The sequence below is a fragment of the Macrotis lagotis genome, chromosome 3 (assembly GCF_037893015.1).
Source record: "Macrotis lagotis isolate mMagLag1 chromosome 3, bilby.v1.9.chrom.fasta, whole genome shotgun sequence".
Classification (NCBI taxonomy): domain Eukaryota; kingdom Metazoa; phylum Chordata; class Mammalia; order Peramelemorphia; family Peramelidae; genus Macrotis; species Macrotis lagotis.
This window is the reverse complement of record NC_133660.1, coordinates 260,451,482-260,477,661: the sequence shown is the minus strand read 5'-3', so window position 1 is coordinate 260,477,661 and position 26,180 is coordinate 260,451,482. Positions and strand designations below refer to the sequence as shown.

Below are 26,180 nucleotides of genomic sequence, written 5' to 3'. Positions count from 1 at the left end.
CCCAGTTTCCCTCTAAAATGGTATTCTCCAATCAATCAAGTATCAAGAGTCTATTTTGTGTTGGGGATAAAAGTACAAATAATGAACAATTCCTACTTGTAAGAAGCGCACATTTTGAAGTGGGGAGAAAATGGGATCTTGGGTCTTCATTTCTAAACCCTATGATCCTAATATGGGGAGGGGGGCTTTCTGGATCACCCTCCATCACAAAGGGAAGACAGGCCGGGATACTCACGGCATTCCTTCTCATCGCTTTCATCAAAGCAGTCCGGTAGCCCATCACACTGCCATGCCCCAGGGATGCACCGTCCATTGCTGCACATGAAGTTTCCCGGAATGTTACATTCATTGGTGGAGTTATTCCCAGGCAACAGCTGGCTCTCTGTGGGATGGGAAAGAGAGAAGAGACTTTTTGAGAACGAGAGAGAGAGAGCGAGAGTGAGTGAGCGAGCGAGCGAGCGAGAGAGAGAGAGAGAGAGAGAGAGAGAGACACCATGCCATTTAAACCCACTGTTGTTCATTTATGAGACACATTAATTTCATTCCTTAGGTGGAGTTACAGAAAAAAATCAACATTTTCTTTTAAACACTCATCATTAGTGATTATTGTATGAGACAGGAGTTACCCAAAGATTCCTGAAATCTATTGATAACTGATGACTTCTTAGCCCTTTTAAGACTTACAAACATACATTCATTGCATTAAATCTTAACAATAAAAACTTAAGAGAGCATCGGAGTAATGTTATTTCCATTTCACAAAACTGAGGTGAAGAGATAGGGGGTGACTGGCCCATGAGAACATAACTATTAAGTATCAGTGTTGGGATTTGAACATTAAACCAATCCAAGTATTTATTAAATCCCTACAATATTCAGGATGCTCTGCAAACAAGCATTTATTAAGCACCCACTGTTTTCAAGACATTGTGCTAGTCACTGGAGATAACACAAATAAAAAAATAGGCCTTGTCCTCAAGATGCTTACATTTGAAGAGAGGAGGGAAGGGATGCAACAGAATTATGGATAATCTAATACTTTGCAATTGGAGTCAACAAGAAGCTTCAAGGGATCAGAAAGTGATTTATGGAGGACAGTATTTGAGCTAAGCCTTGAAGGAAGCTGAGGAGGTACCAGGAAAGGCAGGTTGGAGTCAGAATGTGGAGGACTTTGAATGCCAAATTCAAATTGCTCCTAAATGCAAGTACATTATTCTCTATCCACTACCTTACTGTTGTCAATTTAGGGAGAGTAACCTCTATCTACCCTTGAACTGCTTCAGATGCTATAGCTCCTAGACCAACGAGGTAAACAGAGGCTTAGGTTGAAAGGAACTTCATGGTCATGGCTCAACTTGGATCTGATTTTGGACTTCCTTTTACAAGGTCTCTGACTAGTGAGCATTCACCCTTAGAGCAAACATTTGATGAAAAGACACTTATTACATCATGACACAAGTAGTCCATTTCAATAAAAGCATGAACTGCTAATTGATATTTCATATGATTCTTCAAGGTTTTCAAATCATATTACATGCATAATCTTATTTGATCCTCAAAATAGATATTATTATTATTATTATTTTCATTTTACAGATGAGAAAATTGAGGCAGAGAGGTTAAATGACTTGCCCAGGGCCAAACAGCCAGTAAGTACCTGAAGCAAAATTAGGATCCAAGTCTTATTGACTCCAAGTCTACATCATAGTGCCTATCTCCTCAAGGGAATTTTGACCTAAAAGTAGTATGTTTAGCCCATAATCTTCCCTTGCCATCCAGACTTATGAGTAAGGACCAATCCTGCTTATTCCTCCCCACTGCATCTCCTCACCACTGCTAAAACTAGATAACCAAATCTAACAAAACACTCTTTAGTTCTTGAGCTTCCAATATCCTGAGGGATTAGGGGCAAAAAGGCGAGTCTAATAAGGTCATTCCTGCATTCTAAATGTCGGTGGGATAAATATAGATTGTTGGAATTTAAAAATAAATCTAGTGGTCACAATGGGAGACATTTGTTCAAACCAAACAGGCAAGAGGGTCACTGTTAAGGGACTTTTTCTCTCTCTCCTCACCCCCAACCAAGGCAAGAAAGAGGCATGTTTAGCTCTAGAATGAGCAGCATACCCCATGCCATTCTGCCATCTTCTAGCCTGGGGACCATATAACTAGCCACTGGATTTATACAGCTCTGTTGGTTACAGATGAAGGTCTAAGGAGGATTCAGAGAAAGGATTCTTTAGGGAGCCTAGAGAAGCCTATAAACCTCTTTCTCTGAAAAAAATATTTTTAAATACACATTTTTTAAAAAATAGGTTGAGAAAGGAAACCAATTATATTGAAATACAGTGTTCAGAATATTTTTGAAAATCTTTGTGAACCCCAGGTTAACAACTCTTGAATTAGATGATATGATGGTTATGTCACAGTTTTTCTTTCTCCAATTATAGAGAATACATACCTATAGGTTTTTTCTGTAGTTCCATTGCAAGGAAAAGTTCAATTCAAATCCTGTTTCTTATATTTATAAAACATATATCTCTTTCCTTGTTTGTAAAATGAGTAGCTTAGACTCAACTCTTAATCCATGTTCTTAAGATGGGGAGTTGGGGAGATGATCAGAACAACAGCATCCACACTGATTGCAGCTATGTATTAGACAAAGAGAGACAGAGAGGAGAGAAATTGGGGGAGGAGAGGGAGAGGGGAAAAGACAGATACATACATACACACACACACACACACATATATATATATGGGAGAGAGAGAGAGAAGAAGAAGAAGATGAAGAAGAGAAGAATATCTAGAAAAATATATTAAAAACAGTCATGATGAGATATGAAAGCAAGAGGTATCTTTTTTTACTGTCTTATTAAAGTTAATACATGAACTATTTCACAGAAAATAAAATAATTGGATAAAAGTAGTGAGATGAGCTCATTGTCTGCAGGCTTAATGAAAGAATTCTTGGTGTGATTCCCCAAGTTGGCAGTAGGATGGGGATGATATATACTTTAGCCTATTCCCAAGTAGTTTTGACTTCTGCTCAGTCCTCTACACTCTACACTCTACATTTTTTGTTCTATTGGGCTTAGAGATCATGAGAATTTCATATGGTGACATCTATTAAAATGTTTTTAAAGTTTTTCAAATCAATATTATGTCCAGGAGATTGCAGGGCTCAGTACTCTCTTTGATAATGTCTGGATCAGGAGAATTTGTTGGTTGAATTCTTCCAAATATTTTAAGATTTGTTTTTGTAGTATGGAGACTGGTCATCTGTCAAGATGAAGAGCTTTGAATGTAGAATTCTAGTCACTGGGCTGTAATATATTGCTAGGAATTCAGAAGGTAATAAATGTTTATAGCCTGAAATGATGGGTTGCCTCTCCACTGTCTCCTTGTATTAATCCCTGAGTTCAGTTTTCTCAAAGGGTAATGTCTAATGACAATGAGCTTGTTCACAATTGATGACCATAGCCCCTCATCTCCCCATAAACAAATTATCTATTATTATTTATCATCATCATTATTATTATTATTATTATTATTACTACTACTACTACTACTACTACTATGGATAATCATTCCTATTGTATTAGTAATACTCCTCTATGGAAGTCCATAGAGAATAAATCCCTATGCATTACAAAAGTGACACCATCCTCTACAAATGCTAGGGGAAATAATGACAAAGAGTTAAGTGGCTTCACTAATATAAAATATAAGTTTCTGGTAATAATTTATTATTATAATTATAAAAATCTTATATAATAAATGATTTATAATAATAATAATAATAATAATTTATTCTCAATAATAACAACAGTTCCTATTTCAACAGCTTCTACAGTTTACCAAAAAACTTTCCTTGCAAAGCTGTGAAAAAGAGAATGTTAATACTTCTATAATTTTACAGTAATACATTTTACAAATGAAGAAACTGAGATTCAGAGGATTCAATTCTTGATCACAGAAGAAACCTGAGTGACCACTGAGTCCAAAACTATCCTTTCACAGGTAAAGAAACTGAGGCCCAAAGAAGTTAAGTGACTTGTTTAAGGTGACAAAGGCAGTTAGGATTTGCACCACTGTGCTATAATGCCTCCTCAGTTCAATTCAACTCAATTAAGTATTTATTAAACAGCTGGGTGCTAAGCCTCTAGACACACTCAATTTCATCATCTTTTAAATTATGGGACTTGTCCCTGGACATAGAAAACCAGAATCTTAGATACAGAAAAGAGCTCAGAGACTATCTAATCTAACCCATTCCTGACAAAGAATTTTCTTTATAAAGTAAATAAGAATAATGTTTGTCTTTCATTTTAGAAAAAGACCACGACATCAGGGAGGTGATGCCATGACAAGTATGTGAATTGGATTTGAGTGGTGGAGGGGCTGTGCTAAGTCATCAGACTCACTTGCTCCTTTGGAGCCATCTGGGTTCTGTGGTCAGATAAGAATCAGGATGACTACAGTTGGCCCTGGATGTGAGACAATCAGGGTTAAGTGACCTGTCCAAGGTCACACAACTAGTAAGAATCGAGTGTCTAAGGCCAGATTCGAATTCCTGTCCCTGTGCTTCTGAGGTCAGTGCTCTATCCACAGCCCACCTAGCAATAAACATATATGTAAATATATTCTTGGAGTGAAAAAGAAAGGGAATGAGAAGGAACAGTCTGTGCCACCTAGTTGCTTAAAAACCCAGTCTATAGTTATCTAGTCTTTGAATCAAATCTAGTCAAGAAGCAAGGCATGCTGTGCCATGCATGTGCCATGCAAGTCTGAGGCTTGTGAGTATGATAGACCACTAGTCCTAGGGACAGGAGAACCTGAGTTCAAGTCCAGCCTCAGACAATTGATGCTCACTAGCTGTGCAACCCTAGACAAGTCACTTAGCCCTGATTGCCTCACATCCAGTGATCCTGATTCCTATCTGGTCATTGGACCCAGATGGCTCTGGAGGAGAAAGTGAGGCTGGTCACAGCTCCCCTCACTCAAATCCAATTCACTTGCATGTCATGGCATCATCTTCCAGATGTCACAGTCTTCTTTGAGAACAAAGGACAAACACCACTACCACAACTACCACCTTGATCACCACCTCTCTGGATAGACTTATGAAAAAAGCCCAGAATCTTGAACCCAGGATCCTTGGAAAATAGCATTTCCTATAGTCAGGTGCCCTAAGTCATCATCCTGGGAATTAACTCCTACATTTAATCTATTTGACTCTGTTTCCTCATCTATTAAATGAGGATGATGATAATAATAGCATCAAGCTCCTGTATTGTTTTGAGGATCAATTAATTGTACAGCACCTAACACACAGTTAACACTATAGATATATTATTTATCATCATCATTATTATTATTAATCCTAACAAATGTTCCTATAGGTGCTATAGTTACCTCTACTGAAGATTCAGAAAAGAAAGTTCTCATTATCAAGGTCCTTGTTACTGTCAAATAGTGCACCATCAAAAATATCAGAAATGATGTGAAAGAAAAGGCACAACCATCTGTTTTCCTGCTCTCCTCTAAAGACCATGTAACATCTCCTTCTGACTTGCAACTGGAACCTGCCATTTGTGTTCTCCTCTATTGGAATATGATTGGGAACTGGCTGAATTTTCTGTTTGTATCTTCAGAGATTAGCACATCGATTTGCAGACAGTAGGTGCTTCACAAATGCTTCATTCATTCTTACCTTGTTTGAAGATCTCCCAAGGCAGCCTTTTCCCACATTGATTTATAGATTACAAGGATGTTTTCCTTCACATCAAGCCAGGTTTGGCCTTCCCTCCACCTACTGCTTCTAGTTCCATCACCTGGGGTCAAGAGGAAACAATCCAATTCCTTTTCCATGTGACAGAGCTTCCAAGACTGCTATCATGTCACCTAGGAGGACTCTTTTCCAGGCTGACTCCGTACCTGCCCTGCACCAGCTGCCGCAATTCCTATCATCCTTCCCAATCCCAGCTGTCCTTTCTCTAGATCCTCTTCAGTCCTTCCTAAAATATGAACTGAAGATCTAGAATTGGAGATGAATTCTATCAGGGCCAGCACTCGAACCCAGGTCTTGAGACTTGAAGTCCAATGCTCTTTCAATAAAACCAAATTGCTAATAAACTACCTTCTCAGAACTCTACTTATTCCTTGCATGGGATTTCTGTCAGGCAGAACATATCTTCTCTCGTCCTATCTAAATGTAAGCAGGGCAGGCATACCAAAAATACAGGACAGGGACATGCCTGGATCTATGCAGCTAAATTATGACACTGATTGTTCTCAGAAAGGTTAGAAATCTTTTCAGCTTGACATGAGGACCTTCTGCTGGCTGCAATATTTATCCCACCATGTATGTCTTGGGACACATTTAGAATCCAAAAAAATACGCATTAACAAGAGTAAACTATCTGGGCTTTCTCCCTCCCCTTTTCCTTTTTTTCTTCATTAGGCTGAAAAATACAAAACTGTTGTCCGTTTTCACCAAAGCACATCCCTTACTTAAAATAGCTGTGCCATCTGCCCCGAAAATGAAAGGTCTTGAGCTCGCCCACTCAGGGCCAGAACAAACAGTCTTGCTTAACAGTTACTTCCCTAATGTCTCATCCACAGATTTCCACTCAGGGAAGCAAAAGAGCAGAGGGTTTATGAAGGCCGAACATCTGCTGCATCCTGATCCAGCTCACCTTGGGACGAGACGAGGCATGGCCAATCTTTCTTGTTATTGATTTTTCCCAGCTTTTGAACAGTGATTCTATTACTTGGAGTTGCTCTTGGATTTAATTGGAGAAATGATTTTTTTCTTTTTCCCTTCCTCATGCCTCTGTTCATTCATTGAAACACTTATTAAGAAACCTACTATACGCCACACTCCAATGGATAGAGTACTGGACTTGGAGTTAGGAAGACTTGAGTTCAAATGTGGCCTCAGACACTTAGTAGTTGTATTGTCACTGAATTGTGTTTGCCTCAGTTTCCTCACTTGCAAAATGAGCTGAGAAAAAAATGGCAAACCAGTCTAGTATTTTTGCCCAAGAATATCCCCAAAGGAGTCATGAGGAGACAGACAACTGAAAACAACTAAACAACAGATGTTCCAAATTCCATGTTAGACATTTCAGATACAAGCTTGTTGCTAATTTCATTCTGATCTTCCTAAATGTTATTGCCCTTTCCCTCTGGAAGCAGCTATAAGGTACAATGGATGGAGCACTAAGCCTAGAGGAAGGGAAGTTCCAATCTGGACTCAGTTTCCTCATTAGTAAAATGGCAGTAAAATGATTAAAATGGCAACTATCTCCCAATGTCATTTGATCCTCAAAACAATCCTGGGAGATAGGTGCCATTTTACTGATGTTAATAAATGTTTACTCATTGATTAGAAGACTGATTTGATATATTTATACATATTTGGTATATTTATATATATATATATATATATATATACACATATTTGATATGATACTATAATACTTAAAGTGAGAAGGAATAAGAACCCAAAGCTGAGTGGTAACTATGTGGAATGAGGACAATAGATTATAGAGATATCATAGAGATAGGATCTATATGACTTGACAACTAATGAAATACTCCTCTTTTTCAGGAAGACTTTTCCAGACCTCATCTCCTTCTGCCTTGATCTACTGCTAGTGTCTTCCTCCTGCTATTACTTTTTATTTACATTGTGTCTCTCTTGAATGTATCCCAAAAATATTTAAACAAAGGGAAAGGACTTATATGTACAAAACAACTGATAGCAATTCTTTTTAGTGGTGGCAAAGAATTAGAAATTGAGAGAACACTCAGCATGGATGAACATGTTATGATGTCTGATTGTGATAGACTATTATTGTGTTGTAAGAAATAATCAGGATGTTTAAAAAAATCATAGAAGGCATATTAATTGATGCAAAGTGACATGAACAAAACCAGAAGAACATTGTACCCAGTAAATTCATATGCTGAAAAACTGGGAATTATTTAGCTATTCTCAACAAGACAATGATCCAAAGAACTCGTGGTAAAAATGCTATATAGCCACCATCAGAGAAAGTATTGACTTTTTTTTTTTTAACTTTATTTTTCTTGGTATTTTTGGTCTGTTTTCTTTCACAACATGAGTAATTATGGAAATATGTTTTGCATAATTGCACATATACAACCTATATCAAACTGCTTGCCTTATCAATGAGAGGAGAGAGGAGGAAAAAAGAGAGAGAATTTGGAACTCAAAATTTAAAAGAAACCAAATGTTTAAAAAATATATTTATATGCAATTGGAAAAAATAAAATATATGGAGCTAGCTATTTGCATTTTGCCTACACTATTAGAATATAAACTCCCTGAAAGCAGAGATTACAAGTTTTTCTTTGTTATATTTTGTATCTCCAGCACTTAACACAGTATCTGGCACATTATAAGATTTTTATAAATGATTATTAGCAGGCTGGCTGATATGGTGGATGAAGAAAAGGGAAGGGAAGAATGACTTTGAAACTGTGAATCTGGGTTTCTAGGAAGATAGTACTGCCCTTAGCAGAAAAAAAAGGTTTAAGTTTTAGGAAGAGGTTTAAGTAAGAGGTATAAGTTCTGCCTTAAACATTTAGAATTTGATGCTCCTATGTGGCATCCAGTTGGATGGAATACCATGGTGGCACTGTGGATAGAGTGCTGGACCTGGAGTCTGGTAAACAACCAGTCATAGACACTTAGTAGGCTAAATGACCTTGGCCAAGTCTCTCAGTTCGAGTTTCCTCATCTGTAATATGGGAATAATTATAAAATTTATCTCCCCAGCTTTGATGTGAAAATAAAACGAGATGTTAACATTATCACCGGATATAAATTCCACAATGAGACACTCTCCCTTTTGACCCTTTTGCAATAAAATAGAGACTTCGAAGGGTCATTCAGTTGAATGACTTGTTGATGTCATGAGAAGAAATCCCAAACTCCCCCATTAATCCCTCCAATGGCCATGGTCTTTAGAACTTTGCCAGGCCAAATGTCACTTTCCATTTTTTACTTTATATCATTTTAAGTCTGTACTCCTGAGGAATAGCTAGGCAACATACGCCTACTCAGGCTTCACATTTGATTCTGAAGCCTCCTTCAAAGAGTCATTCCTGAAACATCTCCAGGGAGTTCAGATATTTTGCCATAGTGAATCTGCCAGCCGACATGCTGTGGTGGGGCCTATTTTCCCTTTGACTCATTTCTTTTTAAAAAGACACAAACACACACAAACACACACGCATAGCACACACACACACACACACACACACACACACACAGGCATATTGAAAGTCACCAAATGATCCTGTCTCCAGTGATTTGTTTATAAACATCACTTGAAAAGCTCCCAAAGACCTATAAAACTCCAAGCTGATCTGCTTTGGTCTGCATCAATGTCAGACTAAACTAAAGATGAGCATCCTTGGGCCAATCTTCAGGCTTCGGCAGGGATCATCATGGAGGGCTGCTTTCTCCTTCCACTCCAACCCAGACAGTTCCATTGTTCGTGCCCAGAAAAGGAAGGAAAGATGCTAATGTTTGATTAGGGGAGTCTACCTGTCAAGGGGACTCTGAATAAGAAATAGATAGTTCAGCTAAAGCATCAAATTTGATTTCTACCCACCGATCAGCCAGGAAGATTAATTTTGTCATTATGAATCAATGTATTTTTTTCTTTCTATTTCTCAATTTTGTAAAAGGAGACCATGGTATGCCCAGAATCCCAGGAACTTGGTAAGGAGGAGGAAGAGAAGGCGTAATAGGAGAAGAATTGACATTTCTATAATGCTTTACAATTTGAGAAGTGCTTTGTATAATTGTGTCCTTTGAGTCTGTAAGGTAAGTAATCTAGGCATTTTCCCCCATTTTATAGATGAGGAAACTATCTCATCTCAGAGAGGGACACAGTAGCTCATGGCAAGAACCTCTGATGTTTTCTGGGTGACCTTGAACAACTATAATATTCAAGGGCATTTTGTGGGGAAACTGGCACGGTCCTCTGTGATACTAAATTCAACTGGTTAATTAGCATGCCTAAGCTCTCTTGATGGATCCAAAACAGAGCTCTCATTCACCCATTTATCACTCATATCACTCAAGAAGAATATTCCTTTTTTGAATCCCTCCATTCCCATTTTACTTACCAAAAGTCCAATGAGTCTGTAATCTCAGGGATATGGGAGCTCAGTCAGTCAACTAGCTTTATTAAGAATCAGTTCTACTCCATTCCCTAGACAAGGCACTGTGGACATATCCTGCGTAATGCAACAAGAGGGCAACACAAACAAGTTGGCCATCTTCTATGATGGTAAGGAAGCCTTCACTGGGCCTTACAGCTGCTTGGATATTTCTCTCAAAGTCTATCTTCCATCTACTCTGTTATATAATATGTATGGAAGGATTTATTTATACATTGTCTCTGCATTTAGTATAAAAGCTTCTCAAGGGCAGGGACTGCGTGCCTTTCTTTGCCTTGCTTAGCACAATGACTCACTAACTTATATATATGTTTGTTGGTGGATGTCCTCCCATAAACTTGTCAAAAAGGAGTCTATCTAAGGTGTCGGAGGCCTTTCCCGAGTTTTCATAACTATAAAAGGCAGATATGGGTTTCTTCTTGTTTTTGTGATTCTGTTGAGTCAGTCATGTCTGACTCTTCATGCCCTGTGATATTTTGGCAAAGATACTAAAGTTGCTTTCCATTTCTTTCTGTAGTGGATTAAGGCAAAGATAGATTAAGTGAATTGCCCAGGATCACACAACTTGGTAAGTGTCTGAGACCAGATTAAAACTCAGTTCTTCTGACTCCAGGTCTAGTACTCTATCCACTGAGGCTTCTAGTTGTTTCCTAATTAATTTTTCTGTACCTGACTCCTCCAGAGTTCTCTTGTTGCTGTTCAGTTATCTCAGTCTTGTTCAACTCTTTATGACCTCATTTGGAGTTTTCTTGGCAAAAATACTGGAGAGATCTGCTATTTTTTCCTCCAGATAATTTTACAGATAAGGAAATGGAGGCAAACAAAGTCAAGCGACTTGCCCAGGGTCACTTTGTTACTATCTGTGATCAAAATTAACACAAATTCTTGAATTCTGGAATGGTCCTCTAACTACTGCACCATCTAGCATATGGACTATCCATCTGTTATCTCTTTTGCCATGTGATCTCTCTCTCTCTCTCTCTCTCTCTCTCTCTCTCTCTCTCTCTCACACACACACACACACACACACATTTCTCTGAGGACTTTTTCTGGAAAATTTACAAAACAAATGAGATCATGTCTGTGAAGGTTTTAAGACTTTAGGAGGAGGGAGAAAGAAAGTAAGTAGGTAAGACTTGGGCAAGCTGTAAAACATCCCCTCCTCCTTCACCATCCTCCATGACCCATAGAAAAGATTCTTCTCAGCCACCTGCTCCATGGAGGGCAAGAAAATGACAATCTCCTTTCATGCCTCTGGAACATAAGGGCCAGACAAGTGACGCGGAAGGTTTCTGCATTTCTTTTTCCAGTAGGAAAAGTGGGAAGTCAGAGTCAAACAGGTAGCGAATCTAAACCTAAGAAAGAATAGGATTGGAAGGAAGGATAATTCTATGACCAATTTTATCAAGCATCTAGAAATGCCAGACTGTGACCCCAGTTAACAGCCAAAGAACTGGGAAGAAGCATTCCAGCCCAGGCTTCAAGCTCAACCCTACAAGATTCATTTAACCAGGAAGCTTCACCTCTTCTTTTGTGACGTCCAGTTTCTAACATACACACGACTTGGGTCAAAGGTGAAAATTGCACATTCATTGGGAGTATAATAATTTCCATTGCCCCACCTCTCCTTCATCCCTAAATTCAATGTGATCTCTCTCTTTTTTTAAGGTTTTTTTTTTTTTGCAAAGCAAACAGGGTTAAGTGGCTTGCCCAAGGCCACACAGCTAGTGTCTGAGACCAGATTTGAACCCAGATACTCTTGACTCCAAGGCCGGTGCTTTATCCACTGCGCCACCTAGCCGCTCCGACTGAATGTGATCTCTCTTGCAGCACTTACATCTGGATCTCTCTTTCATGCCCTTTTCCTGTCCCTACCCATATATTCTGTTTATCTGAGTATAAATCTGCTGTATCTGCCCTGCCTCAATGTAATGGGAAGTTCCTTTAGGACCAGATCCTTCCTTCCTCCATCCTTCCTTCCTTCTTCCAACATAGAGCTCTGGGAAATTTCAAGGAAGGAGAGAACACTTTCAAATGGGAGTAGAAACTGGAGCAGAAGAACAGGAAGGCTTCATGGGGGAAATAGGAGGAGAAAGAGCTCATTAGGTCTTAGAAATACAGTAATATATGACCCTGGACAAACCAAAATGGTGAAATAACTAGGAATCCAATTTGGACAGAACATTATATAAATTAAGGCTGGGGGAGAAAGATGAAATAAGGCTAAGACAAGAGTGTAGAAAATCTTAAATGCCAGACCAAGGAATCTGTACTTTATCATAGAAATAATAGGGAACCCCAGAGGGTTTTGTGACAGAGGAATATCATGATCAGACCTGTGCTTTAGGATTACATTACATGGGTGACTGAATTATAGAGTCAAAGCTAGAAGGGAACTTGAAGGTCATCATCAGGTCTAATCCCCACATTTTACAGACCTGTAAACTGAGGTCTGGAGAGGGAAAGCAATTTGGCAAAGGATACCCACATAGTAAAAAAGCAAAGCCAAGTTTCCAATCCAGGTCATCCTCTGAGATGTAGCATTTTTTCCCCATTGTATTATAGAGACAGCTAGCAGCAATTACCACAATCTTCTACCAAGTTGTCTGTAGTCTATGGATGAATTATTGGCTGGCTAATCATTTTCCATTAGAAGAGAGATGCAGACAGTGTTCATGACAATATTCGAGCCAAGCAGGAAAGGGGGAGGGGGGTGCAAGGGCTGAAGGGCAGAGGATGGGGGGGGGGAGAAAGGGAATGAATATTAACGGTGAGTCTTTGAAAATTTTCTTAAGTAGCTTAATCCATTAAACCAGCCTGGTCCTCTTCAGCAATCTACTCACGCAGGCCCCCTCCCTCTGAGCTGATCACAGACGACAGGCCCTCCATCATGGGGAATTAACCGACTTCTTGAGCAAATGATGTTTGTACATCTCACAAGTGCCAGAGTTAACCAGTATTTACGGCTGAAGCCCTCTCTTTAGTATGCATGGTGAGGTAAGCAGGTCTCCGCAAGGAGTGGACCATTTGCCTCCCTCAAAGGGTCCTCCAGGCTTTTAAACTGAAGCACCATGGCCAGACTGATTAAGTCTTATTTAGATCAGGAGGGACAATTTCTGAATCCCTGATCTTCAAAGAAAACAAAAGCCATTATACAAACCAGGGGAAGAATTTATAGAACCCCATTCATGGTGGATAGTGATGGGGCCCATGAGACCATGCCATCTCCTTAGAGCAGGAGGCTAACCCGGGGGACTGTGAACTTCTTAATATTTTGTTAACTACATCAACATAATCAATTTTCTTTGTAAACCTATGTACTTAAATTCACACATTGGAAAACATTAATCTAAGAATGACTTCATCAGACTGCCAGAAGGATCTATGACCAACATATATGTCCACATACATATATGTCCAACATATATGTATATTTTAGCTATGTATGTATATATATATATGAGAATCTTTCCTTTAATGGTAACATGGAGGACATTTACTATTTAAGCTTGGTCAAGTCTGTTAATCTCTAGGTCTCAGTTTCCTCATCTGTAAAATGAGGTGGTGAACTCATTGGTTTCTAAATCCCTTTTTAACACTAAATTTATGAGTTTATGAGCCTTCCTTCCCCAGAAGCAGTGCCAGATATGATAGACTGTTGAATTTGTAATCAGGAATAAAAAAGATAATAGATGGTGTTTTATATAAAAAGGTTTAAGGTTTATGAAGCCCTTTAAATATATTTTGTCATTTGATTTGTGCAACAAACCTGTTCTATTATTATTTCCCCCCTGTCCTTTTTTATCATTGAAGAAACTTATGGCCCAGAGACATTAAATAACTTGAGGTGGGGGAAAGCTTCAAAACCTACCTCTGACACTCATTCTTGGGTAAATTTGGGTAAGTTATAATACCCTTGGCCTTGATGTTCTGAGCTTTAAAACAGGATGTTGGACAAGGTAAGCTCTGAAGGCCCTGCTTGCTCTATGGCTATGATCTGATGACTAGCCCAGGGTCATGTAGCTAGTAAGTGACAGGGGGCTCAGGTCATTCCTCCTCCACGCCTAGCACTCAATCCTCTACAACCAAATTGCTTTTGAAGGGAGTCCTTGGTTTGGATGCTGCCTTTTGAACTTATTTGAGAAAGTCCCTTTTAAGCCTTGGTTTCCTTGTTTGTAAAATAGGGCTCCTAATAACCTCCCCCCCCCACTTCCAAGAGTTGTTGTGAAGACTAAATGAGAAAACATGTAAAGAATTCTGTAAACCTCAGGGTACTATATAAACTATATAAAATTGTTACCCTTTGGAAGAGGAGGAAGAGGACGATGTAGAAGAGGATGAAGAAAAGAAGAAAAGAAAAGAAGTTATTGCTTTAACCTTGAAGAACCTGGGACCTTCCTCCCTCTGCCCAGGCAGATCCTAGGCCTTCTAGACCTCCATAGGTTACGTCTTCATGAGATCCTCCAGCCAAAGAATTCATGCCTCTTCCCCACCACCATCATAGTGATGCACTCTGCCAAGCTATCCTGGTCCTAGGATGACCCTTTCATGAACTGCATTCTTAGAACTGGTAGAACTGGCTAGAACTTATATTCTACCTTGGAGAACCCAGATTCTGTGACAAGCTTAGTTTTCGTGATTTTGTTCTGTTGGGGTTGGGTGTTAGACCCATAAGCCCATCCATGCACTTGACACCTAGTTGAGAAATTCTACCCACCAAGATAGATCAACCACAGTTCTGCAACTTAGGATAATATTGCTGTTATTTTTTCCAGTCATGTCTGATTCTCTGAGACTCCATTAGGGATTTTCTTGGCAAGGATACTGGAGTGGTTTTCCATTTCCTTTTCCAGCTCATTTTACAGATGAGGAAACTAAGGCAAACAGGATGAAATGACTTGTCCAGGGTCACACAGTTAGGAAGTATCTTTAGTCAGATTTGAAGTCAAACCCTCCTGACTTCAGGTCTGTGCTCTCCACTATGCCACTTCATTGACCATTAATAACAACTAACGTATTTATACTGTGCTTTAAGGTTTACCAAAATTCTTCACAAATAGATCTCACTTGAGCCTCACAAAACTATTGAGAGATAGGTGCTATTATTATCTCCATTTTATAGATGGAGAAGTTGGGGCAGAAATCAGTGAAGTAAATTGCCCAGGGTCATATAGTAAATGTTTGAAGCCAAATTTGAACTCAGATCTTCCTGATGCCGGGTCTGGTGCTCTACTATCTACTGAACCACTTAGTTGCCTTCATCACAGGATCACAGATTCAGAACTGGAAGAGGTCACAGAGGATATTTAGGCAGTGACTTGCAGCCTCAGCAAAAGTAAAGTGACTTAGGATCAGGGATCTAGAGTTGAAAAGGTCTTCAGAGACCATCTAGTCCAATCCCTTCATTTTACAGATGAAGAAACTGAGGCAGATAGAGCCGATGTGACTCACCTAGAGTCAGTCAGGTAGAACCCTGCAGAGGCAGGATTAGGAATCAGGTCCTATAACTCCAAGTTCATTGTATTTTTGTACTGCATCCCATGGCCTGTTTTACCTGAGGAATCTTCAGTGAATTGTCCATTGTCATGCCCATCACAAGTAGAAGTAGGACTTATTATCATCCTCCTGTTGGCTCTATCTACCATGCCACATTGCCTCACCTAAAGACATACTAATCTTTGCTCCCCCTCCCCTTTCGTTCTGATTCTTTGCTATTAGGGATAAGTCTGATAGGAGGAGGGAAGGGGCTGTAAAAACAAAAGGTCCCCCAAATGACGCCATGGACATTTCAAGCCCTTATCCTCAAAAGGCAGTTTAACTGTGGAAAAATCCATAATTAATAACCTAAAGATCTCAATTATGGCACAGATATATCATTAAAAGATTTTTGTAGTTAAGAGAAGGATGATCTGGGATCTGGAATGTCTATACAAAGTTAAATTCTTAAAGATGTAACATTAGATGTTACCACAGCCTTAGGGGTGATAAGTAAAATCCATTAAAGCTGAAACACTACAAGGCTTCAGACTGCTCTTCAGACTCCTTACGCTCCCCAGCATCAGATACAGCTTTATACCATAACACAAACAGCAACAACAACCACTAGGCTAATAATGCTGATGATGTTGAATGGAAGGCAGGAGAAGCCACTTTGTTACAGTGGTAGTGTTGGGGCCAGCGTTCTGAGTCTGGAGGCACAGGGTCTCCCATGTAGGACCTCGGGGGCAAAGAAAGAAAGAAAGAAAGAAAGAAAGAAAGAAAGAAAGAAAGAAAGAAAGAAAGAAAGAAAGGAAGGAAGGAAGGAAGGAAGGAAGGAAGGAAGGAAGGAAGGAAGGAAGGAAGGAAGGAAGGGACGAGAGAGAGAGAGAGAGAGAGCAGAGAAAGTCAGGGAGAGACAGGGACAGAGGGAGACAGAGAGTGATGGAGGAAAAAGACAGACAGAAACAAGAGACAAGAGGCAGAGACACAGAGAGAGAAGAAAAAAGGAATAAAGGAGAGAGGGGAGATGAGAGAGAAAGAGACAGAGATGGACAGGCAGAGACAGAGAGTCAAAGAGACAGAAACAGAGAGACAGGCAGACAGAAAAGTGAGACAGACAGAAAGACAGAGAGAGATACAGAGAGACAAGAAGCAGAGACAGAGAGAAGAAAGAATAATGGAGAGAGGGAGGAAAAGAGGTGAGATGAGAGAGAGACAGATGGACAGGCAGAGACAGAGAGTCAAAGACAGACATAGAAACACAGAGACAGAAAAATGTGAGGCAGAGACAGACATAAAGACATAGAAACAGACAGATAGAGAGACAAGAAGCAGAAACAGAGAGGAAAGAGAGGATAAAGGAGAGAAGGAGGAAAAGAGAGGTGAGATAAGAGAAAGAGACAGAGATAGAAGGGTGAAGGAGGAGGGGAGAGGAGAGGGAGAGAGAGAGTCTATACACCTTAGATAAAATTGGGCAGAGAAGAAAAGCTCTGAGTGTCTTTTTCTTTTGTTGGAAGTAGAAACACAAACAGTACACATGTCCCATGTTGCTTTTTCTGTTCAAACAGAAGCTCTGGCCCTCAAAACATGGAGGAAGTTGAAACCTCAGCCATTTAGATGATAGTATTAATCTTGGAGAAATCTTGAATACACACATGTAAATGGACCAACCACATAGAAATTCCTAGTATACCACACACACATTCATACAGATGAAGAAAGTGAAGACACACATTCATATACACAGACATAGAGACCCAAATACACACATAAAACCATGCATACTCTCATATACATACAATACCCTGGGGTAGACTTAGGAAGTCAGAGTGGAGACCCAAAGACCTGGGTTCGAGTGCTGCCTCTGATTCCTGGTCGTGCTGCCCTGGACAGGTTACTTAACTGCCCATGTAAAGGAAAGTTGGGCTCGGCATCTGGTCTCAAGTCATACAGCCACCTTCAGAGACAGGATTTGAACCCAGGTCTCCTGATGCAAGACTTGTGTTTTTGCCACCACACGACCCCACCTTGATAGTGATCCATATACTGTAGGAACTCAAAAAACAGCAACAGTCCCCTAAATAAATCTTGTATTCATCATGACCAATCCAGTCCCCACCCCCGCATCCACTGTCTGACTCAGGTTCTCAGGGGATGTGTCACTTCTGCCAAACTCTTTATCTCCCTTTTTCTTCTTAATTCTTTGTTACAAGTGAAAGATTAAAGGGTAAGGAGGGGGAGGCAGAGATTTGGAAATGAAGGTAAATGTTTGTAGTGCAAAAACAAAACATCAATAAAGCTTTACAAAAAAAAAAGAAGGTGATATCAAAGCAAAAGAAAACTATTTTTAAAGTTCTCTTCAATGTTATTCAATGATGACATTAGGATGTGATGCCGAGGAAGTTCAACAGACTGCTACTCAGATCAAATTCGGTCCATGATCACTTACCATGGAGTTAGGCAATGTCTAAGCACTAGGGAGTCAAAACTAGCCAAAAATGAGTCAAGGAGCTTACATTCTAAAGGGAGATGATGACACAGAAGACCCGTGAAGAGCAACATGAGAAAAATGGATGTGTCCAACACATATCTAAGTTCATTGGGGAAGGGTCTTTGCCCAAATGCTGTTTAGTTAAGATTGATAGGGGCAGTTTGGGGGCACAGTGGACAGAGCACCAACTCTGGAGTCAGGAGGACTTGAATTCAAATCCTGCCTCAGATACTTAGTAATTACCTATCTGAGTGTGACCTTGGGTAAGTCACTTAACCCCATTGCCTTGCAAAAGCCAAAGGAGAGGAAAAAAGATTGATAAAGCCTAGATTTTTCATAATAATCCTGTTATAAGAAAAACACTGGATTTGGCATCAGGGACTTGGGTTCAAATCCAAGTTCTGCTATTTATTTCTCCTGGGGCACTGCTGGGGCCCCTCCTCAAAGAATGTTCTGGGCAGGTAGTCATCAGTCAGGAGAAGGGGATTTGAGGGCAGAAGTTCCTTCCAGCTCTAAATCTATTCTATGATCTAGGATTAGGAAATAGAAGCTCAGAGGGGTTAACTGCTTTGCCTGTGGTCACACAGCTAGTCTATGCCAAAAAAAGCAGAATTTGAACCAAGGTCTTGTAGCTCCAGGGCTCCGGGCTCCAACACAGGACCTCTCACAGATGCCCATAGCCCACCGGAAAGGGCTCTTCCCTTTTCCCCACCACCGACATCATCATGCCTGCCCATCATCACCCTAACCTCAGCTTCTGTTTGTTTTTATCTGTATCCAGGGAGCAGTGACAGCTGCATCAAGGATGGCAGCATTTTGTGCTGGCGCTCTCACCCAGGGCACAAGCAAAGAGAGAGAGAGAGGCTCGTGAGGAGTGCCCCAAGGCCTGGCCTGGACCCAGTGGCCTTCTTAGGACTGATTCAACTCATAGGAAAGCTCTGAATGAAATTCTAATTCTCAGGTCCCTGCAGAGGCAGGCAAACCCTATCCATGAAGAGGAAACTTTCAAATGACCCAGAGAACTGGCCCAGATTCCCATGGATCTCTTCTTCATCCACCTGGTGACAGTGGTCCCATGAGCTTAAGAGGAAGGTAACAGTGATCCTATGAGTTTAAGGGGGGGACAGAAACTCCATCCAGTGTCATCTCAACTGTGCAATATATTTTGGAGGGGGCAGAAATGACCTTGGATATGCCACCAGAGTGAAGGATAACCAATCATAACTGTCCACATCTGCTGTCCAGCATCTGCTGATTCATCTCAATGCTAAAGGACACCAAAGACCTTTTCCAAGGTACAAGGGGAGGCAGCCAACTCCCTTGGGAATGCAAGTGATAATCTGCTATAGGCAGACTTGAATCCTGGCACCCACACATCACATGTTCATTCATGCCTCATGGTGCCCATACTACAGAAATGAGATTCAACTTGTTGGCAACTCATATTCTACTGCCAGAAAGGATTCCAAGATAAAAGAAGTCTTAAATGTCATCCTTTCTAACATTCTCATTTTTACAGATGAATAAAGTGAAGAAAAATTGTTCAGACAGGAAAAAAAAAGCAAGACAACAATGACAATGATGATGATGATGATGATGGGGTTTTTTCTCAAAGAAGACCATAACATCAGCAAAGTGATGCCGTGATGAGCAAATGAACTGGATTTGAATGAGGAAGTGCTGTGCTAAGTAAGTCACCAGTCTTACTTTCTCCTCCAGAGCTTTCTGGGTCCAGTGGTCAGATATGAATCAGGACTGGATTTGGCCCTAAATGCAAGAAAATCAGGATTAAGTGACTTGCCCAAGGTCACACAGCTAGTAAGTATTTAAGGTTGGATTTGAACACAGGTCCTCCAGACTGCCCAGAAGCATGACAAACAACCAAAAGAAGGAAATGAAATCCATGAAATTATCCACCAAACAAGCTGATGTTTTTAAATTTCATTTTCACAATTTTACAATTATCAGGACTGTTCTGCTTTTACTTTTGGATCCTCAATAGTTAATATAATCATTGTCCTTAATATGTGATGGATTAAATTACAACTGAAATACATGAGAAAGTGGGGAAAGTCAAGGCATCAGTGGATGACCTTCTAGAACAGGCTGAACAAAGACTAGGCTTCTTCTTCTTTCTCTTTTAAAAAAAAGTAAAAACCTGAAAAGAAGCCAGATATACTAAAAGTCAAGAAGATCAAAGACAGAAAAATAAGGTGAATGGTCTAAATTAAGAAACAGTATAGAAATATAACCAAAAGATGACTAAATCTAGAATCAAAGGAGACAGGGTTCAAATCCCATCTTTGATATTTACCAGCTGTGTGGAAGGAAAGAATAACCATTAATTAATGCTTATTAATTCCAGAGCCAGGAGTTTCATTTGATCCTCACAACAACTACAAGAAGCAGATAATACTTTTAGACTCATTTTTCAGTTAAAGAAACAGGCAGACTGATTCCAGTTCTGGCCTACCCATTGTTTCACTTCACATTTTCAGCCCTTGGGTTTTTTTTTTTTTTTTGCAAGGCAAATGGGGTTAAGTGGCTTGTCCAAGGCCACATAGCTAGGTAACTATTAAGTGTCTGAGGCCAGATTTGAACTCAGGTCCTCCTGACTCCAGGGCCAGTGTTCTATCCACTGTGCCACCTAGCTGCCCACCTTGGTTTTCTTATTTGAAAAAAATGGAAATAATGATGCTTCCACTAACTACCTCATGGATTTTGTGAAGAAAACTATAAGGCATGGCATATATGCCAACTATTATGTTGTCACAGAAGAGGAAACTAAGGCAAACAGGATTAGGTGACTTGCTCCAGGTCACATAGCTAGGAATCCTCCTGACTCCAAGGTTGGTGTTCTATATTCACTGTGCCACCTAACAACCTCTATACATAATAAAATTAAAAAAAAATTCATACATACATAAAATAATTGCAAATCAATTCAAGGTAGTAAAATGAAAGATATGAAAGATATTTTAGCCTAGGAGCATTAGCAGTTAGTTCTACCAGTCTGGGCTTAGCAGCAATACACTATGGATTTGCCCACTGAAGGCTAGTCTCACTACTCATTGCTCATTACTGGCCACCCCAGTGATTACTTTTTCTAGCTGTAATAATTTCTAATGATCTGATATTTATAAGTATAGGGGAATTAGAATGTGCCTTAGCAAAGGGAATACCCACTTGGAGGAAAAGCTTAAATATTTGAAGTCTCAAGTTTCTTCAGCACAAGGAAATGTTCAAAGTTTCCATTAAAGGATCAAGAGTAAAGCAATTCAGTTAATTTATACCAATGGATTTAGCAACTGATGACAGATTTTTGCTTGACTAAGCAAGAGGCTTGGGATTTACTGGACTCCCTCCCTCCTTTTCTTTAGCCCCCTCAACCTTCTAAACATGCCTTCCTATTCATCCCATCATCAGCTCCTAGTTTTGTTTTGTTTGGTTTGGTTTTTGCAAGGCAATGAGGTTAAATGACTTACCCAGGGTCACACAGCTAGGTAATTAATTATTAAATGTGTGAGGCCAGATTTGAACTCAAGTGCTCCTGACTCCAGGACCAGTATTCTATCTACTGCACCACCTAGCCACTCTGAGCTCCCAGAAAGTATTTCAGAAAGTTAGTAATTATTTCTTGGAAGAGAAGGGGAGAAGAGAAGGAGTAAGAAGAGAATTGCCTGCATCTGTCTGATTTCCTGTTGTGAGGAACTTTCTCCATACATACAAACTGATAACTCATCTATAATTTATAGTCTCATAGTCTCCCATTTTTGCATTTGTCCAGTGTGGGAATTTGTTTTGCTTCCTAAGTTTATGTGACAAAGATTTAGTTTTTCTTTCTTTTTTCAAGTGGGAGGGAGAGAGGGAGAAAGAGGGGAGAGAGAAAAAAATGAATGTTTGTGAACTGAAAGCAAAAATGAATCTAAAGGGGTGGCTAGGTGGTGCAGTGGATAGAGCACCGGCCCTGGAGTCAGGAGGACCTGAGTTCAAATGTGGCCTTGGACACTTAATACTTAGCTGTGTGGCCTTGGGCAAGCCACTTAACCCATTGCCTTGCAAAAAAAAAAAAAAAACTAAAACTAAAAAACTAAAAAAAAATGAATCTAAAATTACAAAACAAAAAATAGAGGTTTATTGCTAGGGACATGGGGAAGTTAAGGACTTAATAAACAGGTACTATGTGAGAGGCAGAACTGAACCCAAATTTTTCAGATCCCAAAGGCGACTCCTAATCTTCTGTCCCATATTGCATCTCAGTCATATTCACAATAATAACCACAATAAACAGCATAGGCTAAAACAACAAACTTCTATCCTGCCCATTACATATATCTATAACTGTAAACCTATAGAAGATTTGGAAAATAATTCCCCCTCAACAATCCTGTGAGATGAGGAAAATAGGTATGATTATCCATATTTTACAGATGACAAAACTGAGGTTAACAGAGTAAAGTGACTTGCCCATGGTCACAAAACTAGTAATTATCTGAGAACAAATTCAAAATTGGCTCCTGCTGATTTCAGGACCAGCACTATTCCATCTGCCTACAGGTCTACAAGATGAGAAGAGAAGGTATGATCATCCATATTTTATAAATAAGAAAATTGAAGTACCAGGAGTTTGTCAGAATCACAAAGCAAGGTAATATCAAAAGACTTGAGTTCAAATCATGACTCAGTCATTCACCATTATCTGTGAGACTGGGGGAAAATCATTTAACCACTCTAAATCCCAGTTTCTTTACCTGTAAGTCAAAGAGCTTGAACTACATGACTCTGCACCTTTCAACTTTAGATCTAGACTTTATCCCTCTGGGACTCAGTTTCCTCACTGGTAAAATGAAATGGTTGGACCAGACAACATTAAAGATGCTTCCTAACTCTTAGATTTGAGTCTAGCATTCATTTCCACCCCTACCCTGGGCCTTCTCTCTTTTTTATTAGTTTACCAGCATTCCTGAGTGGCACCAGCTCATATCTGTCCTGTTCTCCAATCCCACCTGGTACCACAAAGCCCATCATTTCACTTGATGCTGTAACATTTTTATTAAAGGGAGTCTTGTAAATCCCTTTAGTTCAGTGTACAAATGAGTTTATGTCTTAAAAAAATGTTTTTAAGGTTGGCTACTTCTAACTCCCAGAAAACAAAACTGCTTTTGTTGACATTTCTGTCTGGGCAAATGAATCTTCTGACAGCAATCCCAGGTCTAGGCTGCTCCTGGATAAATCCCAAACTTGGGTAAATAGGTAAAGGCCTGGAAATGGGGAAGAAGAGAATACAGTGAAAGGATGCAGAAATGATAAACCTTGTACTAAGAGCTTCTTCAGGAGACAGGAAAAGAAGCCCAGAGCTCAGCAGGAGCCCCAGGTCCAAAGATCACACATGCACCAGAAGCCCCACTTTGAAACAGAATGAACCAAAAGACCAGAGTTTCAGATGTTTACTGAACTGCAGAGATCACAGATGGCAAAATGGAAGGGAAGTTACAGTCATCTCATCTAAACCTCTCATTTTACAGATGAGCAAACTGAGGTTTAGATGAGATTACAGAGAATAAGATTTAGAGATGGCACTGGAGAGTTTATCTAGTTCCAACCCCCTCATTTTACAAATAAGAAAAACAGGTTCAGAGAAATAAAATACATAGACATAGAGGTGAAAAGGACCCTCATTTTACAGAAGAGGGAACTGAGGTGTAATAAAAGATCAGAGAGAGTAGACGTAGAAGGAACCTTAAGACTCATTTTATTGTCAGCTAGGTGGCTGCTGAGAGTCCTAAACTTGTAGTCAGGAAGACCTGAGTTTAAATCTGGCATCATACACTGCTAGCTGTTTGAGTCCAGGCAAACCTGACAGTTTGTTCATTTGTTACCGATTTCTCATAGTCATATAAGATATTTGGAAAGTATTCTGCAAACCTTCAAGAACTCTAAATTGGGAGAATGGATGCTCTCCATCCCAATGATAAAGGTAACACAACTTTCAAAGAATCACCTGATACATCTACCAATCATGGGATTAGAGACCAGGACCTAGCTCTCTAAAGATCTTTGAAAATCAACTAGTCTAAGCCACACACCCCTCTCCATCTGTCTCTGTCTAGTTTATCAATTTCTGTCTCTCTGCCTGTCTGTCTCTCTGTCTGATTGTCTCTCTCTCTCTCTCTCTCTCTCTCTCTCTCTCTCTCTCTCTCTCTCTCTCAGAGATAACTGAGGCACAGGATCCATAAATGATTTATATAAGGTCACATATATAGTAGCTGGAAGAACCCTAATGCACACCTAGCACCTTTGATTCTTCTCAAATGTTCTTACCACTGAATCAACTGCTTCCTATATTTGCAAGATACAAAAGGCAATCCCAATTCTGTCACCTTGTGACCCCTTGAGAGTGACCTAAGTTCTCTTAGTCTCAATTTCTTCATCTGTAAAAAGACTTGTCCTAGATAGCCTCCAGAGTCCTTGCTAGCTCTAAATCCAGATCTTCTGAGCCATAAACTCTGGGGGTTAAATTAGATAGTCTTCCAAGTCTCTAATTTTATGAGCTCTACTCTCAAATGTAAAGGAAACAAGAAATTTCAGGAAGGACAACAACTCACATTTCCTTAGCACACAAATATTTTCCATAAAACAACCCTGTAAGGAGGGAGGTCAAGAAATTTTTAATCTCATTCTGTAAGTGAGGAAAAGTGAGACTCCTCTCCATAGTCACTGTTATTAAGCTAGGATTCAAATTCCAGATTTAAAACTTGAAGACCAGATTCTTAATACTTACTAAGGTTATAATTTCTGGGGCAGGAGGTCAGGCTGCAAGAATGCATTAAGAAGGGAATCCTTTCTTCAAATTAATAACCAGGAGGGCAGCTAGGTGGAATAGTGGATAGAGCACTGGCCCTGGAGTCAGGAGGACCTGGGTTCAAATGCAGCCTCAGACTCTTAATTATTACCTAGCTATGTGACCTTGGGCAAGTCCCTTAACCCCATTGCCTTAAAATTAAAAATAATTAAAAAACCAAATTAATAACCAGGTCTGTACTCATTGGCAAATTTCCATGAGTCTAAGAAACTGGCTCTCATTTGCAGATTTAGAGAAAATACTTTGTTTATATCAGTTGGTATAGATCCTTTCATGAGTCAACTACTTTTCTGGGCACTCCTCACACAATTGAAAATGTGAAAATAACCTCCCCAAACAAATTAGCCAGAGAAAATGGCTTCCCTCATTCTTTCAAGATTTTTTAAAAAATTGTTTTAATCATTATGGAAAGTGAAGATGGTTAAGAGAAAGGGGTTGTGACAACAATTTAAAAAAACAGATTTTTCCCTTAAATTTTCTTTTTTCCTATCTCTTTCCCAACCAGGCTAATTTATCACAAAACATATCAAATAAGATATTTTGTTTTATTTTTAAACAAATGGAACCTGGACAGGTGATTTCATTGGTGTAGGGAACACCAAGTCTAGAAACTCCTTCCACCTGAGGAGATATGCAAGTCACAGATAATATAGCCTTAGAAAAAGGTCTTGAGAGCACAGAGAAAAAGTTAAATGACTTACTCAGGGTCATACCACTACTGTTTGTTGTTTGTTCTTAGTTTTCAGTAAGGATGAATGAGATCAGAAGGTGATGCTTGACTTGAAAGTAAATTGGATTTAAGTGAGGCAGATTTGTCCAATCATCAATTTCCTTTTCTTCTCTAGAGTCATTGGGGTTCAGTGGCAAGACATTGGTCAGGATGACTGGAAATGGTGCAGTTGGGAGACCCTGATCTTTTTAAAGTGAGGTCTTTTCCATATCTGTTTGTCTGAGGCAACATTCATTCAGTGATTTAGGATTAGTTAAAAAAATGAAGCAAAAGGAGCTGCTAGGTGATGCAGTGGATAGAGCACCAGCCCTGGAGTCAGGAGGACCTGAGTTCAAATTTGACCTCAGACATTTAATAATTACCTAGCTGTGACCTTGTGTAAGTCACTTAATCCC

The 26,180-nt window shown here is 39.7% G+C and overlaps 1 protein-coding gene across 2 annotated transcripts in view; it reads right to left on the bottom strand.

Moving 5' to 3' along the window:
- The window catches only part of LDLRAD3 (low density lipoprotein receptor class A domain containing 3), a 256,012-nt gene that overhangs the window by 158,287 nt on the left and 71,545 nt on the right, over positions 1-26,180 (bottom strand). For both annotated transcript variants that reach the window (XM_074230483.1, XM_074230482.1), the window contains exon 2: positions 236-382. In XM_074230483.1, coding sequence (XP_074086584.1) covers positions 236-382 — 147 coding nt within the window. The remainder of the gene's footprint in view (positions 1-235; positions 383-26,180) is intronic.